This window comes from Chlamydotis macqueenii, chromosome 25, assembly GCF_036417535.1.
Source record: "Chlamydotis macqueenii isolate bChlMac1 chromosome 25, bChlMac1.mat, whole genome shotgun sequence".
Lineage (NCBI taxonomy): Eukaryota > Metazoa > Chordata > Aves > Otidiformes > Otididae > Chlamydotis > Chlamydotis macqueenii.
The window spans coordinates 5,086,264-5,109,656 of record NC_141580.1 but is presented as its reverse complement, the minus strand read 5'-3'; the positions used below and the strand labels follow the sequence as shown (position 1 = coordinate 5,109,656).

The 23,393-nt window shown below is 52.7% G+C and overlaps 4 protein-coding genes across 4 annotated transcripts; 1 reads left to right on the top strand and 3 right to left on the bottom strand.

Moving 5' to 3' along the window:
• Positions 1 to 3,770: 3,770 nt before the first annotated feature.
• On the bottom strand, positions 3,771 to 4,091 carry LOC104475480 (feather keratin 1). The gene has a single exon (XM_010124240.2). It carries the CDS (start codon positions 4,089 to 4,091, stop codon positions 3,771 to 3,773), a length of 321 nt encoding a protein of 106 aa, XP_010122542.2.
• A 6,133-nt stretch (positions 4,092 to 10,224) lies between these two features.
• LOC147597776 (feather keratin 1-like) lies at positions 10,225 to 10,545 on the bottom strand. The gene has a single exon (XM_086766586.1). It carries the CDS (start codon positions 10,543 to 10,545, stop codon positions 10,225 to 10,227), a length of 321 nt encoding a protein of 106 aa, XP_086622712.1.
• A 4,441-nt stretch (positions 10,546 to 14,986) lies between these two features.
• Positions 14,987 to 15,307, top strand: LOC147597775 (feather keratin B-4-like). The gene has a single exon (XM_086766580.1). It carries the CDS (start codon positions 14,987 to 14,989, stop codon positions 15,305 to 15,307), a length of 321 nt encoding a protein of 106 aa, XP_086622706.1.
• Positions 15,308 to 18,648: 3,341 nt separating this feature from the next.
• On the bottom strand, positions 18,649 to 18,969 carry LOC147597774 (feather keratin 1-like). Its single transcript, XM_086766567.1, has one exon. The coding sequence runs from the start codon at positions 18,967 to 18,969 to the stop codon at positions 18,649 to 18,651; it is 321 nt and encodes a 106-aa protein (XP_086622693.1).
• Positions 18,970 to 23,393: the final 4,424 nt, after the last annotated feature.

Below are 23,393 nucleotides of genomic sequence, written 5' to 3'. Positions count from 1 at the left end.
ATGAGTGGATGTTGCTCTTGATGCTTTTTGCCTGTATCTCTGGAGGCACCATCCAAGATGCAAAGCCACCTGAGCTTTGCCTTACTATTCATTACTCATCTGTTGGCTCTTTGCTGTACACTGCCTGGTATGGCAGTGGCTCTCTCGTACTAAAGAACCACGAGCTCAACAAATTTCATGGCAGCTGTGGTCTCAACAGTGCTAAACCAAGAAGAGGGTTCACCTTCCACAGTCTGGTCACAACACTTTTCTAATGCATCCTAGGATGCTGTTGGATGCCCTTGCTGCAAGGGCACGGGGCTTCCTCATGGTGTCCACCAGGACTCATGTCCTTGGCTGTAAAGCTGTTTTGCAGCCCATCAGCCCCAGCCTGTAGTGATGCATGAGGTTCTTCCTCCTTCACTGCAAGACTTTGCATAAAGAGATTTTGGCATTGCACTTGGCTGAACCTCATGACATTCCTATCTGCCCATGTCCATACCCTCTCGACATCCTTCTGAACAGCAGCACAGCTATCTCTGCACTCAGACTGGATGGCCTTTAAAGGTCCCTTCCAACCAAAAACATTCTATGATTCTATGACTGCATGATCTTGAATAGTTGTGTCCAGCAACTGTTCAGCTTCTCTCCTTGCTCAACTCTAAGTCTTTCTGCCACCTTTTCTGCTGGTCACTGCACTGCTTTCGATAACTCCTGGACTTTGAGACACTCAACCTGCACCCACTGCCTCTCTTCCTGCCCTGAGTCTCTCCCTACTTCCCTCTCTCCAGAAATCCCAGAAAAGACTGCGAACAGACAGGGAAGGAGCAGGGCAAGCAGGACATGCACTGCCCATAGCTCTGTGTGGTGTGTTCACCTCAACAAGTACTAAGCACTCACCAACTATTCTCGTCATCCACTGCCCCATTCCAATGGGGGGAGGACTGGAAGGGCAAGACAGTGAAACACTCCTGGGTCAACATCAGGACTGTCTATGAAGGGAACGGACAAAACAAGCCATGCAAAGGCAATCACCCAGCACCTCACACCAGCAGACCGATGCCCAGACACTCCATAAAGAAGGGCTTCTTTGGAAAGACTGCCCACACTTTGGTTGCTGAGCATGACGTTCTATGGCATGGAACAGCCCTTTGGTCAATTCAAGCAAGCCATCCTCATGCGTCGCCTCTCAGCTGCTTGCCCACAGCTAGACTCTGCTGCAGGGGACACAGAGTGAGAGAGAGAGACGCCCTTGATGATTTGCAAGCATTGTGATGCAACAGCTGAAGCTTTGGTGTGTTACCTGAACTGTTTCAGCCACACATTGGTAGCCCAGCGCCATATGGGCTGCTCTGAAGACAGTTACCTCTGTCCCAACCACAGCCAGTACAGCCTGATTCCCGAATTTCCTCTTCTCTTGTCTTCTGAGAATAGTTTCTGTTCGAGCCTCCTCCCCCAGAATAGCTGAACCCAGGGCAAGAGGAATTGCCACTCCTCCTCTTTCCTGTCTTTCTTTCCCCTCCTGTCCACTTCCCAGGAACTTGTGGGCCTGACGTCCTCCTAGGGCCTTCCACAGCCCAGGCTCCTCAATCAACATCAGCAGTGGCCACACACCCCTTCCGCAGCATGTGCACCAGGGCCAAGAGGCTGCTGGGCAGAGGCTCAGCAAAGCTGGGCCTCATGGCCAGGGGCTCCACTGGAGTCATGAATGGCTTCCTCATTTCACGAAACAGTGCCCCAAGGCACTGTTGCAAAGAGCTGCATGCAAAGAGCTATAGTCAATAGCTCAGTGTCCAAGGGGAAACCGATAATGACTGGTGTCCTTCAGATATTCATACTGGGACCAATAGTGTTTAAGATCTTCATCAATTACATAGATAGTGGGATTGAGTGCACCCACAACAAGACTGTGCATGACACCCAGCTGAGGGGGGCAATTGCTGCACTTGAGGGAAGGGAAGCTGTCCAGAGAGATCTTGACAGGCTTCAGGAACGGTCTCATGTGAAACTCGGGAACCTGAACAAGGCCAAGCACAAGGGCCTGCACTTGGGTAGAGGCAATCCCCAATACCAGTACAGCCTGGAGGATAAATGGTGGAGAGCAGCTCTGCAGAGAAGAAGTTGGAGATACTGGTTGTTGGAAAAAGTAACATGAGCTAGCAATGTGTGTTTGCAGCCCAGAAAGCCGATTGTGTCCTAGCTACACAAGACAAAGCACGGCCAGCACGTGAAGGGATGTGATTCTCTGCTTCTAATCTGCTCTTGTTAGACCCCACCTGGAGCACTACGCCTAGTCTGAGGTCCCCAGACCAAAAAGGACATGGACCTGTAAGAGCAGCTCCAGAGAAGGCCTATGAAAATCATCAGAGGACTGCAACAGCTCTTCTATGAAGAAAAGCTGAGGGAGTTGAGGGTTTTCTATCCTGGAGAAGAGAAAGCTCTAGGGAGACCTTATTGCAGCCTTTTGAATATATAAAGGGGACTTCTAAGGACAGAGAGAGACTTTTTATCAAGGCCTGTAGGAATAGAACAAGGAGAAACAATTTTAAACTGAAATAGAGTAGACATAGGTTGGAGATAAGGAAGAAATTTATGATTATGAGGGTGGTAAGACCCTGGAAAAAGTTGCCCAGAGAATGATGGGCTGCCCCATCATTGAAGTGTTAAGTGCAGGTACAACTGACCTTTGAGGAATGTGATCTAGTGACAGATATTCCTGTCCGTAGCAGGGGGGTTGGACTAGATGATCTTTAAAGGTCTCTTCTAATCAAAGCCATTCTATGTTTCTATGATTCTATGACAAGGCAGCCCACTAGGCTCTGTCATTCCCTTTAAGAATAGTGTGACTAAGATGGCTTCTGGCCAATCCTGGGAAGCCAGTGCCTATGTTCTTCTTGACTACTTGAACCACAGTGTTGAGCATACTGAAGAAAAAGCAAAGGTGCACACAACAAAGTGGGTGGTGGTCACTGAACTATGTTGTATAATTCTATCCAGACCTAAACAGCAGACACATTTAGAAAATAGGTGTTGTGGTTTAGCCCTAGTCACCACACAGGTTCTTGCTTTCCCTCCCTCTCACCAGCTGAACTTGTGGGTTGAGATAAAGAGATTTTACTAGAATAGTAAAGGAAAATTAAGATAATAACAAAATATAGGGATACTAAAATATACAAATTGCACAATGCACAATTTTTCACCACTCAATGTCCCAGTGACCGATGCAACTGAGCAGCAAGCAAAGGAGCAAGAGAGAGGTGCCTCCCTGGCCAGCCCCCAGTGATACACTGAGTGTGACGCTTGTGGCAAGGAATACTCTCTTTGGCCAGTCTGGGTCAACTGTTCTGGCTATACCCCTCCCAGCTTCCTGCACCTGTACATTGGTGAGACCTGGAAAACCGATCAGTGTACTTGGTCTCTTTTGCAATAAGTCATAACATCAGTGTGTTTATCAACATTCTTCACATACCAAATCCCATACTAAATGCAAAACAGGGCTACTGAGAAGGGAATGAGCTTCATCACAGCTGAAACCAAGACAACAGAGGATCACCTGATACATGACTAAGCACAGTCAATGCAAGCCCGTATTGACAGTCAGTGCAAAACCATCCCGAACAACCCATTCCCAGAAGCACCTCTGAGCAACATCTCTCTGGCTTGGCATCTTGGGAGAGCATCTGCAGGAGAAAGGATGACACAGAGAGGTGGGCTGGGATGCAGCAGAACTTTAATGAGTCAAGAGGGAAACAAGGTCAATCTGAGTGGAGGCTCCAGTGCAGGGAGCAGCTTCAGCAGGGGAGGAACCTCCTGCCACAGTAGCGGCTGCCAATGCTGGAGAGACCCAAGCCGGAGAGACCGAAGTCCCCAGAGGAGATGGGCACTCCCTCAGAGCTGAGGATGCTGCCAACGGCAGCAGAGGTGGAGGATCCCACAGCGGTGTTCTGCGGGAAGGAGCTGAGGATGGGGCCGGGCAGGGTCACCACCACTGCGGGAGGTTGGATGAAGACGTTGGAGTCCTGGCACTGCCTGACACAGGGCTCGTTGCAGCTGTTGGCCAGCGGGGTGGGGCCGCAGGGCTGGCATGGCAGGCACGGGTTGTAGCAGGACATGTCTGGTGGCTGGAGGTACACCTGGGAGACAGGACAGGGAGACTTAGAGCGCAATGGGTCAGTGAGAAGCAACCTGTCACCCCACCACAAGGGAGCCAAGACACAGAGCTGGAGACAAGAGTTGGGGCATTGTAGGGAGGCCCATGAGTTTCTTCTCCTCAGCCCACAAGAGCCCTGCCAAGAACAACCAGTCTCAGGGAGGTCCCTGCATAACCCATAGCTCCCCCCATCCGAGCCCCTGCCTCTCTCCATGCCACACCTTCTGCCTTCTTCCCTCTTACCCTCTGGGGGTAACGACTCAACCAAAGAGGTGATCTGTGCTTAGTAAATCCAGGAGGAGGATGAAGAGGAGATGAAAGGGCTCCAAACTCACCTTGTTCCCAAGGAGATGGAGGCGAGAGGAGTAGATGAGAGAGTGAGGAGAACTGCCTGCTTTTATACAGCTCCTGCACCGCCCCAGGCCCACAGTCACTGCGCACAGGCAGTAATTTTCCAACAGACTCACCTCCAAAGCAAAATATCCTACCTAATGACACAGATTGTGTTTTTATTTCCATCAACTTTACAATTTCATTTCCTCTTTTCTGTCATGCCCATTTGGCCACGGAGGCTCCTTTCAACTACCAAGATGAGAAGTCCAAGGATTTCCTGGGCAGGAACACGCCAACAAGCAACAGATGTGCTGCAAATGCGGGAAGGGTCTGTGCAGACAGAGGACATCGGTTTAGGCAAATCTGGTGAGGGTATTTTCAGGCCCCTGTCCAAAAAGATGTGCATATTCTTCTGCTAATGCAGTCATCTGCTGTGTGACTGGAGGCTCGTGTGCTTGAGGACATACCACATCCCTCTCCCACTCTGCCTGCCTCCATGCTCGCTACAGCACTCACTTGTCTTTGCCTCTATTTGCAGGTGGGCCACACTGCTGGTTCGAAATGCCTTCACCCAAGGAAAGCTTCTCCTTCTGGTGAGACATTTGCCAGTTTCTTTTGCAAATTTGTCCTCTCTTAGGGCAGTCTCTGAAGGTCCAAAAGGTGACTTGACCAAAGCAAGTCACGAGACTTGCTAAAGGGGAACATCTTTTCAAAGCTCTTGATTCCTCAATAAGCTTTGTTCCTCTCACTCTCCTCACATCACCATGCACTTCAGCTGCATGCTTTGGACACCGGCCAGCAGCACAACCAAAGGCCTGGCCACTTTTCCAAAACACACTGACCATCCTGCAAGCCCCCCGAGATGTGAGAGTTCTGGCAAGAAGGTCATGCTGAGGGCAATGGCCATTGGGGCTGCCTGGAGCTGTGTACTCGGGTACCCAGTGCTCAGAGCTCATTTTCCCATGACAGACATGAAGCTACCTTGGCCACAGAGGAATTCAGACCTACATGGAGCACAAGCCTGCAGACAGCACGCACTCCTGACTTGGCATCACACCAAAAGGATGACACACAGACAATCTAAAATTAGAGCGTGACTTGCCGTGGGTAGGGAGAGTCTATCCCAGGAAGTTTGCCTGCTGAAGGCATTCCCTTGCCAATGGCATCCTGGGCTGCATCCCCAGCAGCGTGGCCAGCAGGTTGAGGGAGGGGATCCTGCCCCTCTGCTCCGCTCTGGTGACACCCCCCTGCAGCGCTGCGTCCAGCTCTGGAGCCCCCAACAGCAGAAGGACGTGGAGCTGTTGGAGAGGGTGCAGAGGAGGCCACGCAGATGATGAGAGGGCTGGAGCAGCTCTGCTGTGAGGCCAGGCTGAGAGAGCTGGGGCTGCTCAGCCTGGAGAAGAGGAGGCTCCAGGGAGACCTGAGAGCGGCCTCCCAGTGCCTAAAGGGGGCTGCAGGGAAGATGGGGAGAGACTCTTCAGCAGGGCCTGGTGTGACAGGATGAGGGGTAAGGGTTTAAAAGTAGAGAAAGGTAGATTCAGACTTGATATAAGTAATTTTTTTTTTTTACGCTGAGGATGGTGGGACAGTGGAACAGGCTGCCCAGAGAGGTGGTGGATGCCCCATCCCTGGAAATGTTCCAGGCCAGGTTGGCGGGGGCTCTGAGCAACCTGATCCGGCTGGAGATGTCCCTGCTCCTGGCAGGGGGGTTGGGCTGGGTGGGTTTTAACAGTCCCTTCCAACCCTAAATATTCTATGAGTCTATGATTTTGTAGCTGGAGTCTTAGAGAGAGAAGACATTGATTCCCCTCGGCCTTCTCTCTGTCCACTCTTTAGAAAATCAACTGCCTCAGCCTGCAGTGAGTCCACATTTTCCTCAATCAGTCTTCAGATACTCTTGTAGGAGTGAATGTTGCTCTTCATGCTTGTTGTCTGTTGCTCTTGCTGACTCTTGGAAGACTCAATGCAGGCTGAGCTTTGGCTTTCCTAACAGCATCCCAACATGCCTAGGAATTACTTCCAAATTCCTCTGCAGCTCATCCTTCCTTTCACCTCCAGGATGCTGCCTTTTGACATTGGTGCTCTACCTTGGCTACTCTGCTTAGCCAAACCCAGTCTGCTGAGACATTGACTTGTTTTCCTGAGTATTGGGCTGGATCCTTCTTGCTCTTGGATGATGAGGTGCCCAAGGCACTGCCAGCTTTTCTGCACTTCACAGCTGCCTCCATGGAATCCTACCTATCAGCAGCCTGACTAGGCCAAAGTCAGTGTGCCTCAAGTCCAGGGTCTCTACTCTGCTACTCACTTTCCTTCCTCTCTTCAGGTCTCCAACTCCAGTGTTTGTCAAGTGTGACAGCCTTGTTTGCCCTTCATTCCAATGTTTCCAAACAGTTCTTCCTTCTCAGGGGTTGCTGTGCATCACCTGTCTTTTGCCCTTGACGTAATTGTCAGTTCCTTGAGGTTGGAAGGGACTGCTGTAGATTATCTAGTCAAACTGCCCTTGCTCAAAGCAGGGTCAGCCTTTGGAGGATTTCTACAACCAAATTCTGTCAATCTCTGAATACCTACAAGAATGGAGAATCCACAACCAGTCCATGGCAACCCCATGGTACTTGACCTCCTTCACACTAACAAGTCTTTTCCTATATTTTTGGGAAATCTCCTGTAATTAAATATGTGCCTATTACCTCTTGGCCCTTCACTGAATAGAGTCTGGTAGAGTCTGGTTCTTTGTTCTTGACTCCCTTTTGCCAGCCCATTGACCCCTGCCTATAGTGGTGCAGGAGGTTCTTCCTCCCTCACTGCAGGACTTTTCATAAAGGGCTTAAACACTATTGGCCCTGGTCTGGACCACTGTGGTGCACAGGAGTGAGTGTCTGCCAGCTGGACTTCATGCCACTCATCACAGCCCTTGGAGATCAGCAGCCATGCCAGATTTCAGTCCTCTGTACTGCCCTCTTCCCTAGCCTGTATGTCATTACTTGGTCTGGAAGGGCTGTTACAGCAGACAGTGTCAAAAGCCTTTTTCAGATGAGATTAACCTCCTGCACTTCCCTCACCCACCAGAGCCAGGCACATCAGAGAAGGCAGTGAGGTTGGTTAGGCCTACTTTCCCCTCCGTAAATCCATGCTGACCACAATGACCTTTTTGTCCTTTCATGTTGGGAAATGAGTTCCAGGATGATTTGCTCATCTCCTTCTGTCATGGAAATTCACAAAAATTGAATTAGACAAGTTGATAAACATTATTTGTTTGTAACAAACTGATAACAAATTCAAACTTAGCTCTACTTTTAACCAAAATTACTTTAAGGATCTGATATCACTAACAATCCACAGGTTCGAAATGTTACTCAGAAATTAATACTACACTCCGATGTAGTATTCGAATGATCCAAAACGCACAATCACTCACCTAACAAAGGGAGGGCTCTCAGCGTCTGGGAGTTTCCTTAGGCAGCATCTGGACCAAAGGGGAGAGTTTCCAACTGCAGACCTGCTGCTCCAAGAGGACTGGCTCAAGATCGCCCTCCGGTGGGCTCTGTTTGTACCCTAGTCAAATCTGGTCTCTGATCATATATGGTCATGTCAGTTCTCGTTGACTGAAAACTCCATTTTACAACAACCACATGGTCTGGAAGCTTCCTAGCTTAGGGCAGCTGTACCTGCCACACCTTTACAGGGATTGAGGTGAGCCTGACAGGCCTGTTGTTCCCCGACTCCTCCTTTGTGCCCTTCTTGAAGACAGGAAGCCCATATGCTTTATTCCAATGCTCAGATTAATTCCCTGACTGCTGTGACTTTCAGACGGAGTTGAGAGTGGCCCTGTAGAGACATCAACCAACTCCTTCGGGGGCTCGGCATCAGGTCGCATTCACTCATGTCAGTCCACTCTGTTTTAATGTTCCCACACCTGATCCTCCTCTACTGTGGGTAAGTGTTTGCTGCTCCAGGTGTTCTGAGGAATATCAGGAGCTAGAATACTTGACAGGAAGTCCCACCAGTAAAGACCAAGGCCAAGGACCCTTAGCGTACCTCTACCTTTCCTATATCTCCTGTCCTCAGGGAAGATGCCTGGTTCAATGCTGGGGTTGCTTTTGCCCAAGACTTGCTTTTGCTTCCGACCTACCTAGAAGAAAACCTTTCTTGACCTCTATGTGCTTTGCCTATTCAATGCCAGATGGGCTTTTCTAACGCAAATCTACATACATAGACAGCGTGGCAAACGTTCCCAGAGGAAAGAGCATCAAGAAGACAGCTGAAACCATTGACACAGCCTGGCTCCCTGGAGATGCTACAGCTAGTGACCATTGGTGCACGAGGAGAGAGGGGGAGGAGAGAGAAGCATGTGGCACATCCTTAAAAAGAGGAGTCTTTGGGTGCTCTGTTGATGTGTGCACCATAGGGGAAGAGCTGGGCCGCTCCATCAAAAGCGAGTTGAAACAATCACACATCACTGCAACAAACCAACATCTGCTGTGTGCATGGGACCCCTGCACAACTTAGATGGGATATTCTGCCCAAACTGATACAGTCCTGACCGAGATATCCTTAAGTATCTCATCCCACAACACGAAAGGAGCCTGCATTGCAGAGAAAGCATGTCAGAAAAGAGGAAATGAACTGGCAGTTCATGGAAAACAAAACACAACCTGTACCATTAGGCAGGATATTTTACTTTGCAGGTGAGTCTGTTGGAAAATTAGTGCCTGTGTGCAGTGACTGTGGGCCTGGGGCGGTGCAGGAGCTGTACAAAAGCAGCCCCTTCTTCTCACTCTCTCATCACCTCCTGTCGCCTCAATCTCCTTGGGGACAAGATGATTCTACGCTTTTCCTTTTACTCCTCCTCCTCCTCCTCTTCTACATCCCTTTTGGGGATTTCTCTGCACATCCCCGTCTCTCTTTCGTCAACATCCTGGGCTGCATGAGCAGGAGCGGAACCAGGAGATCAATGGGAGTGATGAACCCGCTCTTCTCAGTAGTGCCTGACAGCATCTAGAACACTGTGTTGAGTTTTGGGGTGTGACACAAGAAAGACCTTGACCAAGTGGAGCGAGTTCAGTGAAGGGTGGCCAGGATGGTGAGAGGGCAGGAGCACTTCCTTGGGGAAGAGAGGCTGAGGGTGCAGGGCTTGCTGAGAGTGGAGAAGAGAATGCTTTGGTGGGTTACTAAAAACATGGGAAACCAAAGAGTCATCCACCATATCCACGACGAAGTATACTCAAATCAAACACGTCGTTAACAACCGCTGCACAATCATTCCCAACAACCCTATCCCATAACCACCCTTGATGTACGTCTGTCTCCGTGGGCATCCTGGGAGAGTGTGTGTAGAGGAAAGGATGACACAGAGACGTGGTCTGGGATGCAGCAGAACTTTAATGAATCAGAAGAGGGAAAGGAGGTCTGTGTGAGTGCAGGACCCAACGGAGGGAGCACCCGTGGCAGAAGTATCACTAGGTGTCCATGGGTTGCGTGTCCCATAGTTGGAGCAGTGCCAGCAGTTCTTCCCTAGGCTGTGTTTGTGGGGCTCACAGAACAGAGGAGGAAAAGGGACTAAGGATAAAGGAGGGAAAGGAGAGAGTGGAAGATGGGAAAGGCAGGCGTGGGCCGTACTTCCCAAGAGCACAGGCTGGCCCCATTTTTTGCAAGGAGTACTGGGGTTGTTCAAGCCATCTGAAACTAAGAGCTCTGTCCCAGCTCTAGTCTGGTGCCAGCTTGGAGGTCCCTGGAGGCCTTCCGCAGGGCCATTGCCAGGAGCTTTAGCAGGGGAGGCACCTCCTGCCGCAGTAGCGGCTGCCGATGCTGGAGAGACCCAAGCCGGAGAGACCAAAGCCCCCAGAGGAGATGGGCACTCCCTCAGAGCTGAGGATGCTGCCAACGGCAGCAGAGGTGGAGGATCCCACAGCGGTGTTCTGCGGGAAGGAGCTGAGGATGGGGCCGGGCAGGGTCACCACCACCGCGGGAGGTTGGATGACAATGTTGGAGTCCTGGCACTGCCTGACACAGGGCTCGTTGCAGCTGTTGGCCAGTGGGGTGGGGCCGCAGGGCTGGCATGGCAGGCACGGGCTGTAGCAGGACATGTCTGGTGGCTGCAGGTGCACCTGGGAGAGAGGGCAGGGGAAAGCAGAGCATGAGGAGTGGGTAGGAGAAGCCGGTCACCCCACCGTGAGGGAGTCAAGGCATGATTTGGGGGAGTGAGCTGCAGAAGGAAGCTGGAGGTGTTGTATGGAGACCAACAGGCTGGTTCTCCTCAGTCCAGAAGAGGACTGCCAGGAGCAACCAATGCCAGGGAGCTCTCCAAGAAGCCCATCATTCGGGAGACCTCCACCAAGACCATAATTCAGGAGACACATAGCCAAGCCCCAAGTTCTCTCCATCGCAAAATGTCTGGCCCCTTCCCTCGCCCATGAGAAGCAGCAGCAAGTCCCAGCGTAGGACAAAGCAGAAGGTCTGCACTGAGATACACTGCAGGAGAACAAGGAGGAGAAGGATAAAGGGCTTCAGACTCACCTCGTTCCCAAGGAGATGGAGGCGAGAGGAGTGGATGAGAGAGTGAGGAGAAGGGCCTGCTTTTATACACCTCCTGCACCGCCCCAGGCCCACAGTCACTGTGCACAGGCAGTAATTTTCCAACAGACTCACCTGCAAAGCAAAATACCCTACTGAATGGCACAGGTTGTGTTTTGGTTTCCGCCAACGCTGCCTTTTCATTTCCTCATTTCTGGCATGCCTGGTCTACCATGTGGGCTCCTTTCATGGGCCGGGATGAGAGGCCCAAGGATATTCTGGCCAGGACCGTATCTGCCCATGGCTGGAGGGTTGTAACTGGATGATCTTTAAGGTTCCTTCCAACTTGAACCATTCTGTGATTCTACAGGTCTTTGAATTTCAGCAGGAGATGCCTCCAATGTCATGGAGGGGTTCCATGCAGATAGGGAATGCTGACTTGCAGCAGTGAAGTGTGATTGCTTCCAAGTCCCTTTCCAGGAAGAGGTTCAGGTCTATGCACATCAGCAGAGTACCCAAAGGCTCCTGTTCCTTACGGACTTACCATGGCTTCTCTCTCCTCCCCCTCTCTCAGCTCACACTGCTGGTTACTGACCACTGCACCTCCAGGCAGCCAGGCTGTGCCAGTGGTTTCATCTCTCTTGCTCTTGATGCTCTTTGATCTTGGGAGAAAGTTTGCCAGGCTGTCTGAGTATGGAGGGTTTGCTTTAGGAAATTCAAAGGCCACCTTGCTTTGAACAAGGTAAAGCATGTGGAGGGCAACAAGAAGGTCTTATTCCAGGCAGATTAGCAGCAAGAGAAAGGCTTGGTCAAATGCAGTCCTAGCACTGAACGGGGCAGCATACCTGACGACAGAGGATAAAGGAAAGGTGGAGATACTCCAAGGGTGTCTTAGTCTGGCATGATTTGCTGTCAAGGGACTGGGCTCGTGATATTCCTAGGAATATCTGGGTCAGGAAGGTCACTGTTAGGCCGCTCCCAACTCTCTTTGAAGTAACAGCAGTCAGGGAACGCATCCGCGGGATGGAAGAAAGCAAATGATCCTCCTGTTTCAAGAAAGACATGAAAGAGGAGCCGGGGAAAGACAAGTTGATCAGTCTCATCTCAATCCTTGCAAAGATGATGGAGCGAATCATCCTGGAAGGCATTTGGCAAAAGAAAAGAACAGGTGATTGTGAGTGGTCAGCATGGATTTATGGAGCGGAAAGCAGGCCTCACCACCCTCACGGTCTTATTTCATGACATGCATGGCTCTGGTGGGTGAGGGAAGTCCACTAAATATTGTTAATCTCATCTGACCAAGGCTTTTGACTCTTTCTCTTGTAAGGATCCGTACAGAGCAAGTGACAACATACAGGCTAGGGCAGAGGGCAGAGCAGGTGACTGAAATTTGGCATGACCGCTGATCTGCAACTCTCGTGCTGCATGGCACAAAGTGCAGCTGGCAGACACGCTCTCCTAGCGCATTGCAAGAATGCAGACTGGAGCCAGTAGTGTTTAAGCCATTTATGGAAAGTCCTGCAGTGGAGGAGGAAGAATCTCCTGCACCACTCCAGGCTGAGGCCAGAGGACTGCCAAACAGCTTTGCCACAGAGGACATGGGTCCTGGAGGACACCATGTGTCAGCCCGTGCCCATGCGGAAATGGTGTCCAACAGAATCCTGGGTGGCTTTACGAAGATCGTTGCTGTCAGGTTGTGGAAGGTCATCCCTGTTCTCTGCTCAGCGCTTCTAAGACCACAACTGTCATGAACAGTGTCCAGACTGTGGCTCCTGGTTATCAGAGATGCACGGCCACACTGGTGTGAGTGTGGCAAAGGGCCACGGAGCCCATGAAGCCCCTGAAATCCCTGAGGCAGGAGGGACTGCGAGAGATGGGATTGTTCACCCTGGAGGAGAGAAGGCCCTGGGACACAGTTCTCAGCCATGGGTAAAAGAGCTGATGAGAGGGAGTCAGGAGCATAGAGCCAGAGTCTCCTGAGGGCTAGACAGTGAAGGCATCAAGAGCTGCATCCACCCCTGCAAGAGCAGCTGAAGACTGATGGAGGAAAATGTGGGTCCACTGCTGAGTGGGGCAGTTGATTTCCTGAAGAGCAGACAGAGAGCAGGCTGGGGGAAGTCAAAGCCTTCTCTGTCTCAGTCTTCACCTATAGGGTGTACTGGTCTGCTATGCCCTCAGAAAGAGTTGAAGGAAGGAGGGGGAGCCCTCCCAGCAGCGGGTAGGCATCAAACCAAGGAGTGTCTGTGAAAAGTTGACCCGTACAAGGCAGCTGATGTGCTCCAGGGGAAGGCTGATGTAAAGGGAGACCTAGACCGGCTGGAGGACTTGGATACAGGAGCCTGACGGCATCAGGAAGGACAACTGTCAAGTTGTGCAACTGAGAGGGAAGAACCGCTTGCATTAGTAGAAACTGGGGACCGATCTATGGTGTGAGCTTAGAGCCCTGAGACCTCCTCTGGGTTGACCTAACCCTTGGCTCCAGATCAGCCCTGGGGAGAGGCATAGGGAGTGGAAGGGAACGGACACACAGGCCTCCTCTTGCTGTCCAAAGAGACCAGGCTGTGGTGAGGAGCTCTCCTAAATGGTCTGTGGAGGGAAAGGAAGGGTTGCAGAACACATCTCCCCATGGTTTGGGCCAGGTCTCTGGGTCTCAAGTGATACGTCTTCTCTTAGCTGTAGGGCTTCAGCAGGCTTTCTTTCCCATGCCCAACGGCCTCCTCAACTTGGAGTACAATGCAGCACCATTGGAGAGGCAGGGAAAGTTGCCCCAAGTCCCCAGTGAGCGAGGGCTGGCAAGTGTCTACAGCGCAATGTAGGTCAGGATGGGTGCTCAGGGAGGGGATGTGCTCAGAAGGGCCCTGGGTACAAAACCAGCTGTCAGACGACGTCAAGGAGGTGATGCACTTCCCTGCCCTGCAGCCATGGAGGCAGCTGAGATGGGTCCCAGGAGGGCAAGGGAATAGCTTCAGCAGGCAAGCTTTTTGGGAGAGACTCTCCCCACCCATGGTGAGGCACAGTCTAATTTTGGGTTGGCCATGTGTCAGCCTTTTGGTGTGAGGTCAAGGCTGGCGTGTGTGCTGTCTTCAGGCCCGTGTCCCAGGCGGGGCTGAATTCTCCTGCAGCCGGGGCAGTTCCCCGTCTGCACCAGGAAACCCATCTCTGAGCTTTGGGCTGTGCCCACACACACAACTGCAGGGAGACCCAACGGCCATTGCCCACAGCCTGACCTTCTTGCGAGCACTCGCACAGCGTGCAGAGGTTGCAGAATGAGGGCTTGCGCACCTTCCTGCACAGAGTGTGGAAAATAACCTCACCCTATTTCCCCAAAGCCATGTCCTCTGTACGCACGGACCCTCCAGCCCTTGGGGGCACGTCTTCTGCCTGTACTGACATGTGCTGGGGAAATCCTTGGGCCTCTCGTCTCGATACTTCAAAAGAGCCTCCGTGGCCTAATGGTGATGTCCGAAATGAGGAAATGGAATGGCAGTGTTGATGGAAACCAAACACAACGTGTGTCATTAGGTAGGATATTTTGCTTGGGAGGTGAGTCTGTTGGAAAATTACTGCCTGTGCGCAGTGACTGTGGGCCTGGGGCGGTGCAGGAGCTGTATAAAAGCAGGCAGTTCTCCTCACTCTCTCATCTACTCCTCTTGCCTCCATCTCCTTGGGAACAAGGTGATTGTAAGCCCTTTCTTGTGCTCCTCCTCCTCTTCCACATCCTTCTTGGGGATTTCTCTGCACATACCTGTCTCTCTTTCCTATGCTGGATCTTGAGGCTGCTCCCCATGGGAAATAAGAGGGAGCAGAAGGTGTATCCTGGAGCGAGGTTGGGGTTAGCCTGAGTCGTCCTTGGAGCTGTGGGCTAGCTGAGGATCTCCCCGGGCTTGGTCGCAAGTCCTTTGGATCTGAGGGAAAGGATTTTTCTTGTGGAGGGGTGACAGGCTGCTCTTCAAACATCTCTGGTGCTTAATTTTCCCCTGCCCTGTCTCCCAGGTGCACCTGCAGCCACCAGACATGTCCTGCTACAGCCCGTGCCTGCCATGCCAGCCCTGCGGCCCCACCCCACTGGCCAACAGCTGCAACGAGCCCTGTGTCAGGCAGTGCCAGGACTCCAACGTCGTCATCCAGCCCTCGCCTGTGGTGGTGACCCTGCCCGGCCCCATCCTCAGCTCCTTCCCGCAGAACACCGCTGTGGGATCCTCCACCTCTGCTGCCGTTGGCAGCATCCTCAGCTCTGAGGGAGTGCCCATCTCCTCTGGGGGCTTTGGTCTCTCCGGCTTGGGTCTCTCCAGCATTGGCAGCCGCTACTGCGGCAGGAGGTACCTCCCCTGCTAAAGGTGCTGGCGATGGCCCTGGGGAAGGCCTCCAGGGACCTCCAAGCTGGCACCTGACTAGGGACAGAGCTTGTTATTTTCAGAGGGTCTCAGCAAGGCCAGCACCCCTCGCAAAAGGAGCTGGCCAGTCTGTTCTCTCGGAAAGCATGTCCCATACCTGCCTTTCCCCACTCTCTCTTTCCCCTCCTGTGTCTTCGTTCCCCTGTGCACCCCTGGACTGTGAGTCCTACAAAGCCCAAATGGAGAGGACCTGCTGGCCCTGCTACCTCTGTGGGACGGGCAGGTGTCAGGATCTCTGCCTGAGCCGTGGTCCAAAATCTCAATTCTGCCACTCTTGCTCTGTGCTCCTGGGCCTCCACACAGACTGAACCCATATTCCCCTTTTGGCTCATTAAAGTTCTGCTGCATCCCAATCTGTGCTTCTGTCTCGTCCTTTCCCCGGCAGATGCTCTTGCAAGATGCCCAGGGAGAGAGATGTTGCTCAGTTGTGTTTTCAGGGGAGGGGTATTTGGGGATGGTTTTGCAGTGACTGTCAACACAGGCTTGCGTTGAGTATGCTTATTCACACGTCGAGTGTCCCTGTGCTTTCCAAATTTCTCTGTCTCCTTGGGTCTGGATAGAATTACCCCACGTAGCTCAGTGTCCACCACCCACTTTGTTGTGCGCGCATTTGCTTTTTCCTCAGGAAGCTCTGTAATGAGAGCTTAAAAATAAATTACTGTGATGTAAGCGGTCCGGAAGGAACATGGGATTGACAAGACATAGGCACCAGCTTCCCAGGACAGGCCAGGAGAGCCCGTGCTAACCACAGGGCTCTCAAAGGGAGGGACACGGTGTCGTAGGCTGCCTTGTCATAGATCCACAGAGTCATAGACTCATAGGAGGGCTCTGGTTGGAAGAGACCTTTCAAGATCCCCTGGTGCAACTTCCCTGCCCTGGACAAGAATGTCTGTCTCTAGATGACGTTCCTCAAAGGTCAGTTGTACCTGAGCTTGAACACCTCAATGATGGGGCAGCCCATCATTCTCTGGGCCACTTTTTCCAGGGTCTTACCACCGTCATCATCATCAATGGCTTCCTGCTGTCCAATCTATATCTGCCCGACTTCAGTTTCAAACTTTCCCTCCTTGTCCCATCACTACAGGCCTCGATAAAAGGTCTCTCTCTGACTTTCTTGGAAGTCCTCTTTATATATTCAAAAGGCTGCAATGAGGTCTCCCCAGAGCTTTCTCTTCTGCAGGCTGAACAAGCACAGCTCCCTCAGCTTTTCTCCATAGGAGGCATGATGCATCCCTTGGTTGCTTTTCGTAGCCATTCCCTGCAACTGATCTAACAGGTCCGCGTCGTTTTAGTGCTGGGGACCCCAGAGTAGAGGCAGTGTTCTAGGTGGGAAGCAACGGAAGCTTTCTAGAAGAGGAGAATCCCCTCCGTCGACCTGCTTTCCATGCTTCTCTTTGTGCAGCCCAGGGCATAATTGGGCTGCAAGCGCACATTGCTGGCTCACGTCCACTTTTGCAGTGACCAACGTCCACAAGTCCGGCTCTGCAGAAAATGTCCCCAGAAGACGATAAGCAATGGGAGAACCGGGCTGTACTGGCTGTGGTTGGGACGGAGGTAATTGTCTTCAGAGCAGCCCATACGGTGCTGGGCTACCAATGTGTGGCTGAAACAGTGCAGGTAACACACCAAAGCTTCAGCTGTTGCATCACAATGCTTGCAAATCATCAAGGGCGTCTCTCTCTCTCTCACTCTGTATGCCCTGCAGCAGAGTCTAGCTGTGGGCAAGCAGCTGAGAGGCGACGCATGAGGATGGCTTGCTTGAATTGACCAAAGGGCTGTTCCATGCCATAGAACGTCATGCTCAGCAACCAAAGTGTGGGCAGTCTTTCCAAAGAAGCCCTTCTTTATGGAGTGTCTGGGCATCGGTCTGCTGGTGTGAGGTGCTGGGTGATTGCCTTTGCATGGCTTGTTTTGTCCGTTCCCTTCATAGACAGTCCTGATGTTGACCCAGGAGTGTTTCACTGTCTTGCCCTTCCAGTTCTTCCTTTCTCCAAAGAGCACAAGGCTTTGAGAGAACAGCCAGTGGGTGCTTAGCTGGGGATGGGGCTGGCACAGCACACAGAGCCATGGGCAGTGCATGTCCTGCTTGCCATGCTCCTTCCCTGTCTGTTTGCAGTCTTTCCTGGGACTCTTCCTGGAGAGAGGGAGGCAGGGAGAGACTCAGGGCAGGAAGAGATGCCCCATATGCAGAGTGACTTGCAGCTGAAGAAGGGCAGCTGGTGAAATACTGCAACACAGAGCTGGGCACAGTGACACGTGTCAGCTCAGAGCCCTGAGTGGCAACTGGCTTGTTAGCAAGCATCCATGACTCCCCGCACATCCTTCAGCCCCTGACAAGCTGCAGCCCAAAAGCTGCAGGAAGTTTCTTTTGCGGTAAGCCCATCAAAAGAGGTGCGAGTCCCAGCACTGTTCTCAGCCGCTGAGGGCTGTCGTCAGCATCCTGTGCTGCATGAGCAGGAACGGAGCCAGGAGATCAATGGGAGCGATGAACCCGCTCTTCTCAGTAGTGCCTGACAGCATCTAGAACACTGTGTTGAGTTTTGGGGTGTGACACAAGAAAGACCTTGACCAAGCGGAGCGAGTTCAGTGAAGGGTGGCCAGGATGGTGAGAGGGCAGGAGCACTTCCTTGGGGAAGAGAGGCTGAGGGTGCGGGGCTTGCTGAGAGTGGAGAAGGGAATGCGTTGGTGGACTACAAGAAGCATGGGAAGCCAAGAGTCATCCACCCTATCCACAACTAAGTATACTCAAATCAAACACGTCTTTAACAACCACTCCACAATCATTCCCAAACACTCTGTCCCATAACCACCTTTGATGTACGTCTGTCTCCCTGGGCATCCTGGGAGAGTGTGTGCAGAGCAAAGGATGACACAGAGACGTGGTCTGGGATGCAGCAGAACTTTAATGAGTCAGAAGAGGGAAAGGAGGTCTGTGTGAGTGCAGGACCCAACGGAGGGAGCACCCGTGGCAGAAGTATCACTAGGTGTCCATGGGTTGCGTGTCCCATAGTTGGAGCAGGGCCAGCAGTTCTTCCCTCGGCTGTGTTTGTGGGGCTCACAGAACAGAGGAGGAGAAGGGACTAAGGATAAAGGAGGGAAAGGAGAGAGTGGAAGATGGGAAAGGCAGGCATGGCCCATACTTCCCAAGAGCACAGGCTGGCCCCATCTTTGTGCAAGGAGTACCGGAGTTCTTCAGGCCTCTGAAACTACCAAGCTCTGTCCCTAGTCAGGTGCCAGCTTGGGGGTCCCTGGAGGCCTTTGCCAGGGCCATCGCCTGGAGCTTTAGCAGGGGAGGCACCTCCTGCCGCAGTAGCGGCTGCCGATGCTGGAGAGACCCAAGCCGGAGAGACCAAAGCCCCCAGAGGAGATGGGCACTCCCTCAGAGCTGAGGATGCTGCCAACAGCAGCAGAGGTGGAGGATCCCACAGCGGTGTTCTGCGGGAAGGAGCTGAGGATGGGGCCGGGCAGGGTCACCACCACGGCAGAGGGCTGGATGACGACGTTGGAGTCCTGGCACTGCCTGACACAGGGCTCGTTGCAGCTGTTGGCCAGTGGGGTGGGGCCGCAGGGCTGGCATGGCAGGCACGGGCTGTAGCAGGACATGTCTGGTGGCTGCAGGTGCACCTGGGAGAGAGGGCAGGGGAAAGCAGAGCATGAGGAGTGGGTAGGAGAAGCCGGTCACCCCACCGTGAGGGAGTCAAGGCATGATCTGGAGGAGTGAGCTGCAGAAGGAAGCTGGAGGTGTTGTATGGAGACCAACAGGCTGGTTCTCCTCAGTCCAGAAGAGGACTGCCAGGAGCGACCAATGCCACTGAGATCCCCACCAAGCCCTTCACTCGGGGGAGACACATAGCCAAGCCCCAAGTTCTCTCTATCGCAAAATGTCTGCCCCCTTCCCTTGCCCATGAGTAGCAGCAGCAAGTCCCAGCGTAGGAAAAAGCAGAAGGTCTGCACTGAGATACACTGCAGGAGAACAAGGAGGAGAAGGATAAAGGGCTTCAGACTCACCTCGTTCCCAAGGAGATGGAGGCGAGAGGAGTGGATGAGAGAGTGAGGAGAAGGGCCTGCTTTTATACACCTCCTGCACCGCCCCAGGCCCACAGTCACTGCGCACAGGCAGTAATTTTCCAACAGACTCACCTGCAAAGCAAAATACCCTACTGAATGGCACAGGTTGTGTTTTGGTTTCCGCCAACGCTGCCTTTTCATTTCCTCATTTCTGGCATGCCTGGTCTACCATGTGGGCTCCTTTCATGGGCCGGGATGAGAGGCCCAAGGATATTGTGGCCAGGACCGTATCTGCCCATGGCTGGAGGATTGTAACTAGATGATCTGTAAGGTTCCTTTCAACTTGAACCATTCTGTGATTCTACAGGTCTTTGAATTTCAGCAGGAGATGCCTCCAATGTCATGGAGGGGTTCCATGCAGATAGGGAATGCTGACTTGCAGCAGTGAAGTGTGATTGCTTCCAAGTCCCTTTCCAGGAAGAGGTTCAGGTCTATGCACATCAGCAGAGTACCCAAAGGCTCCTGTTCCTTACGGACTTACCATGACTTCTCTCTCCTCCCCCTCTCTCAGCTCACGCTGCTGGTTACTGACCACTGCACCTCCAGGCAGCCAGGCTGTGCCAGTGGTTTCATCTCTCTTGCTCTTGATGCTCTTTGATCTTGGGAGAAAGTTTGCCAGGCTGTCTGAGTATGGAGGGTTTGCGTTAGGAAATTCAAAGGCCACCTTGCTTTGAACAAGGTAAAGCATGTGGAGGGCAACAAGAAGGTCTTATTCCAGGCAGATTAGCAGCAAGAGAAAGGCTTGGTCAAATGCAGTCCTAGCACTGAACGAGGCAGCATACCTGACGACAGAGGATAAAGGAAAGGTGGAGATACTCCAAGGGTGTCTTAGTCTGGCATGATTTGCTGTCAAGGGACTGGGCTCGTGATATTCCTAGGAATATCTGGGTCAGGAAGGTCACTGTTAGGCCGCTCCCAACTCTCTTTGAAGTAACAGCCGTCAGGGAATGCATCTGAGGAATGGAAGAAAGTAAATGATTCTCCTGTTTCAAGAAAGACATGAAAGAGGAGCCAGGGAAAGACAAGTTGGTCTGTCTCACCTCCATCCTTGCAAAGATGATGGAGCGAATCATCCTGGAAGGCATTTGGCAAAAGAAAAGAACAGGTGATTGTGAGTGGTCAGCATGGATTTATGAAGCAGAAAGCAGGCCTCACCACCCTCATGGTCTTATTTCATGACGTGCCTGGCTCTGGTGGGTGAGGAAATTTCAGCAAATGTTGTTAATCTCATCTGACAAAGGCTTTTGACTCTTTCTCTTGTAAGGATCCGTACAGAGCAAGTGACAACATACAGGCTAGGGCAGAGGGCAGAGCAGGTGACTGAAATTTGGCATGACCGCTGATCTGCAACTCTCGTGCTGCATGGCACAAAGTGCAGCTGGCAGACACGCTCTCCTAGCGCATTGCAAGAATGCAGACTGGAGCCAGTAGTGTTTAAGCCATTTATGGAAAGTCCTGCAGTGGAGGAGGAAGAATCTCCTGCACCACTCCAGGCTGAGGCCAGAGGACTGCCAAACAGCTTTGCCGCAGAGGACGTGGGTCCTGGAGGACACCATGTGTCAGCCCGTGCCCATGCGGAAATGGTGTCCAACAGAATCCTGGGCGGCTTTACGAAGATCGTTGCTGTCAGGTTGTGGAAGGTCATCCCTGTTCTCTGCTCAGCGCTTCTAAGACCACAACTGTCATGAACAGTGTCCAGTCTGTGGCTCTGGTTATCAGAGATGCACGGCCACACTGGTGTGAGTGTGGCAAAGGGCCACGGAGCCCATGAAGCCCCTGAAATCCCTGAGGCAGGAGGGACTGCGAGAGATGGGATTGTTCACCCTGGAGGAGAGAAGGCCCTGGGACACAGTTCTCAGCCATGGGTAAAAGAGCTGATGAGAGGGAGTCAGGAGCATAGAGCCAGAGTCTCCTGAGGGCTAGACAGTGAAGGCATCAAGAGCTGCATCCACCCCTGCAAGAGCAGCTGAAGACTGATGGAGGAAAATGCGGGTCCACTGCTGAGTGGGGCAGCTGATTTCCTGAAGAGCAGACAGAGAGCAGGCTGGGGGAAGTCAAAGCCTTCTCTGTCTCAGTCTTCACCTATAGGGTGTACTGGTCTGCTATGCCCTCAGAAAGAGTTGAAGGAAGGAGGGGGAGCCCTCCCAGCAGCGGGTAGGCATCAAACCAAGGAGTGTCTGTGAAAAGTTGACCCGTACAAGGCAGCTGATGTGCTCCAGGGGAAGGCTGATGTAAAGGGAGACCTAGACCGGCTGGAGGACTTGGATACAGGAGCCTGACGGCATCAGGAAGGACAACTGTCAAGTTGTGCAACTGAGAGGGAAGAACCGCTTGCATTAGTAGAAACTGGGGACCGATCTATGGTGTGAGCTTAGAGCCCTGAGACCTCCTCTGGGTTGACCTGACCCTTGGCTCCAGATCAGCCCTGGGGAGAGGCATAGGGAGTGGAAGGGAACGGACACACAGGCCTCCTCTTGCTGTCCAAAGAGACCAGGCTGTGGTGAGGAGCTCTCCTAAATGGTCTGTGGAGGGAAAGGAAGGGTTGCAGAACACATCTCCCCATGGGTCAGGCCAGGTCCCTGGGTCTCAAGTGATACGTCTTCTCTTAGCTGTAGGGCTTCAGCAGGCTTTCTTTCCCATGCCCAACGGCCTCCTCAACTTGGAGTACAATGCAGCACCATTGGAGAGGCAGGGAAAGTTGCCCCAAGTCCCCAGTGAGTGAGGGCTGGCAAGTGTCTACAGCGCAATGTAGGTCAGGATGGGTGCTCAGGGAGGGGATGTGCTCAGAAGGGCCCTGGGTACAAAACCAGCTGTCAGACGACGTCAAGGAGGTGATGCACTTCCCTGCCCTGCAGCCATGGAGGCAGCTGAGATGGGTCCCAGGAGGGCAAGGGAATAGCTTCAGCAGGCAAGCTTTTTGGGAGAGACTCTCCCCACCCGTGGTGAGGCACAGTCTAATTTTGGGTTGGCCATGTGTCAGCCTTTTGGTGTGAGGTCAAGGCTGGCGTGTGTGCTGTCTTCAGGCCCGTGTCCCAGGCGGGGCTGAATTCTCCTGCAGCCGGGGCAGTTCCCCCTCTGCACCAGGAAACCCATCTCTGAGCTTTGGGCTGTGCCCACACACACAACTGCAGGGAGACCCAACGGCCATTGCCCACAGCCTGACCTTCTTGCGAGCACTCGCACAGTGTGCAGAGGTTGCAGAATGAGGGCTTGCGCACCTTCCTGCGCAGAGTGTGGAAAATAACCTCACCCTATTTCCCCAAAGCCATGTCCTCTGTACGCACGGACCCTCCAGCCCTTGGGGGCACATCTTCTGCCTGTACTGACATGTGCTGGGGAAATCCTTGGGCCTCTCGTCTCGATACTTCAAAAGAGCCTCTGTGGCCTAATGGTGATGTCAGAAATGAGGAAATGGAATGGCAGTGTTGATGGAAACCAAAATACACACACAACTGCAGGGAGACCCAACGGCCATTGCCCACAGCCTGACCTTCTTGCGAGCACTCGCAGAGCGTGCAGAGGTTGCAGGATGAGAGCTTGCTGTGGAGAAATGCCAGGCCATTCTGTGCGATGCAGGTCAGGGTCCAAAGTGTGTGGCCAAAGTGCATGGTGTTGTGAGGAGAGAGGCAGTAGAAAGACGCTGCCCGAGCCCCAACACACCTTTACGGCAGTGAGACAGGAGGCACACGTCTCCACAGGACTGATTGCGTAAGCAGAGTTTTTGACAGGGATGTTCTCCTTCCGCAAGGCTGCTGCTGGCACTGGCTGTGGACCCCCAAACGCTGCCATGAGAAGGGACAACTTGTGCAAAGCAAACAGCAAATGTCTCCAGGAAGGAGAAGCTTTCCGTGGGTGAAGACGTTTGTAATCTTTAGCGCAGCCCACCTGCCTGTAGAGGCAATGACCAGTGACTGCTGGGGCCAGCACGGAGGCAGGCAGGGAGGGAGAAGGATGCCACA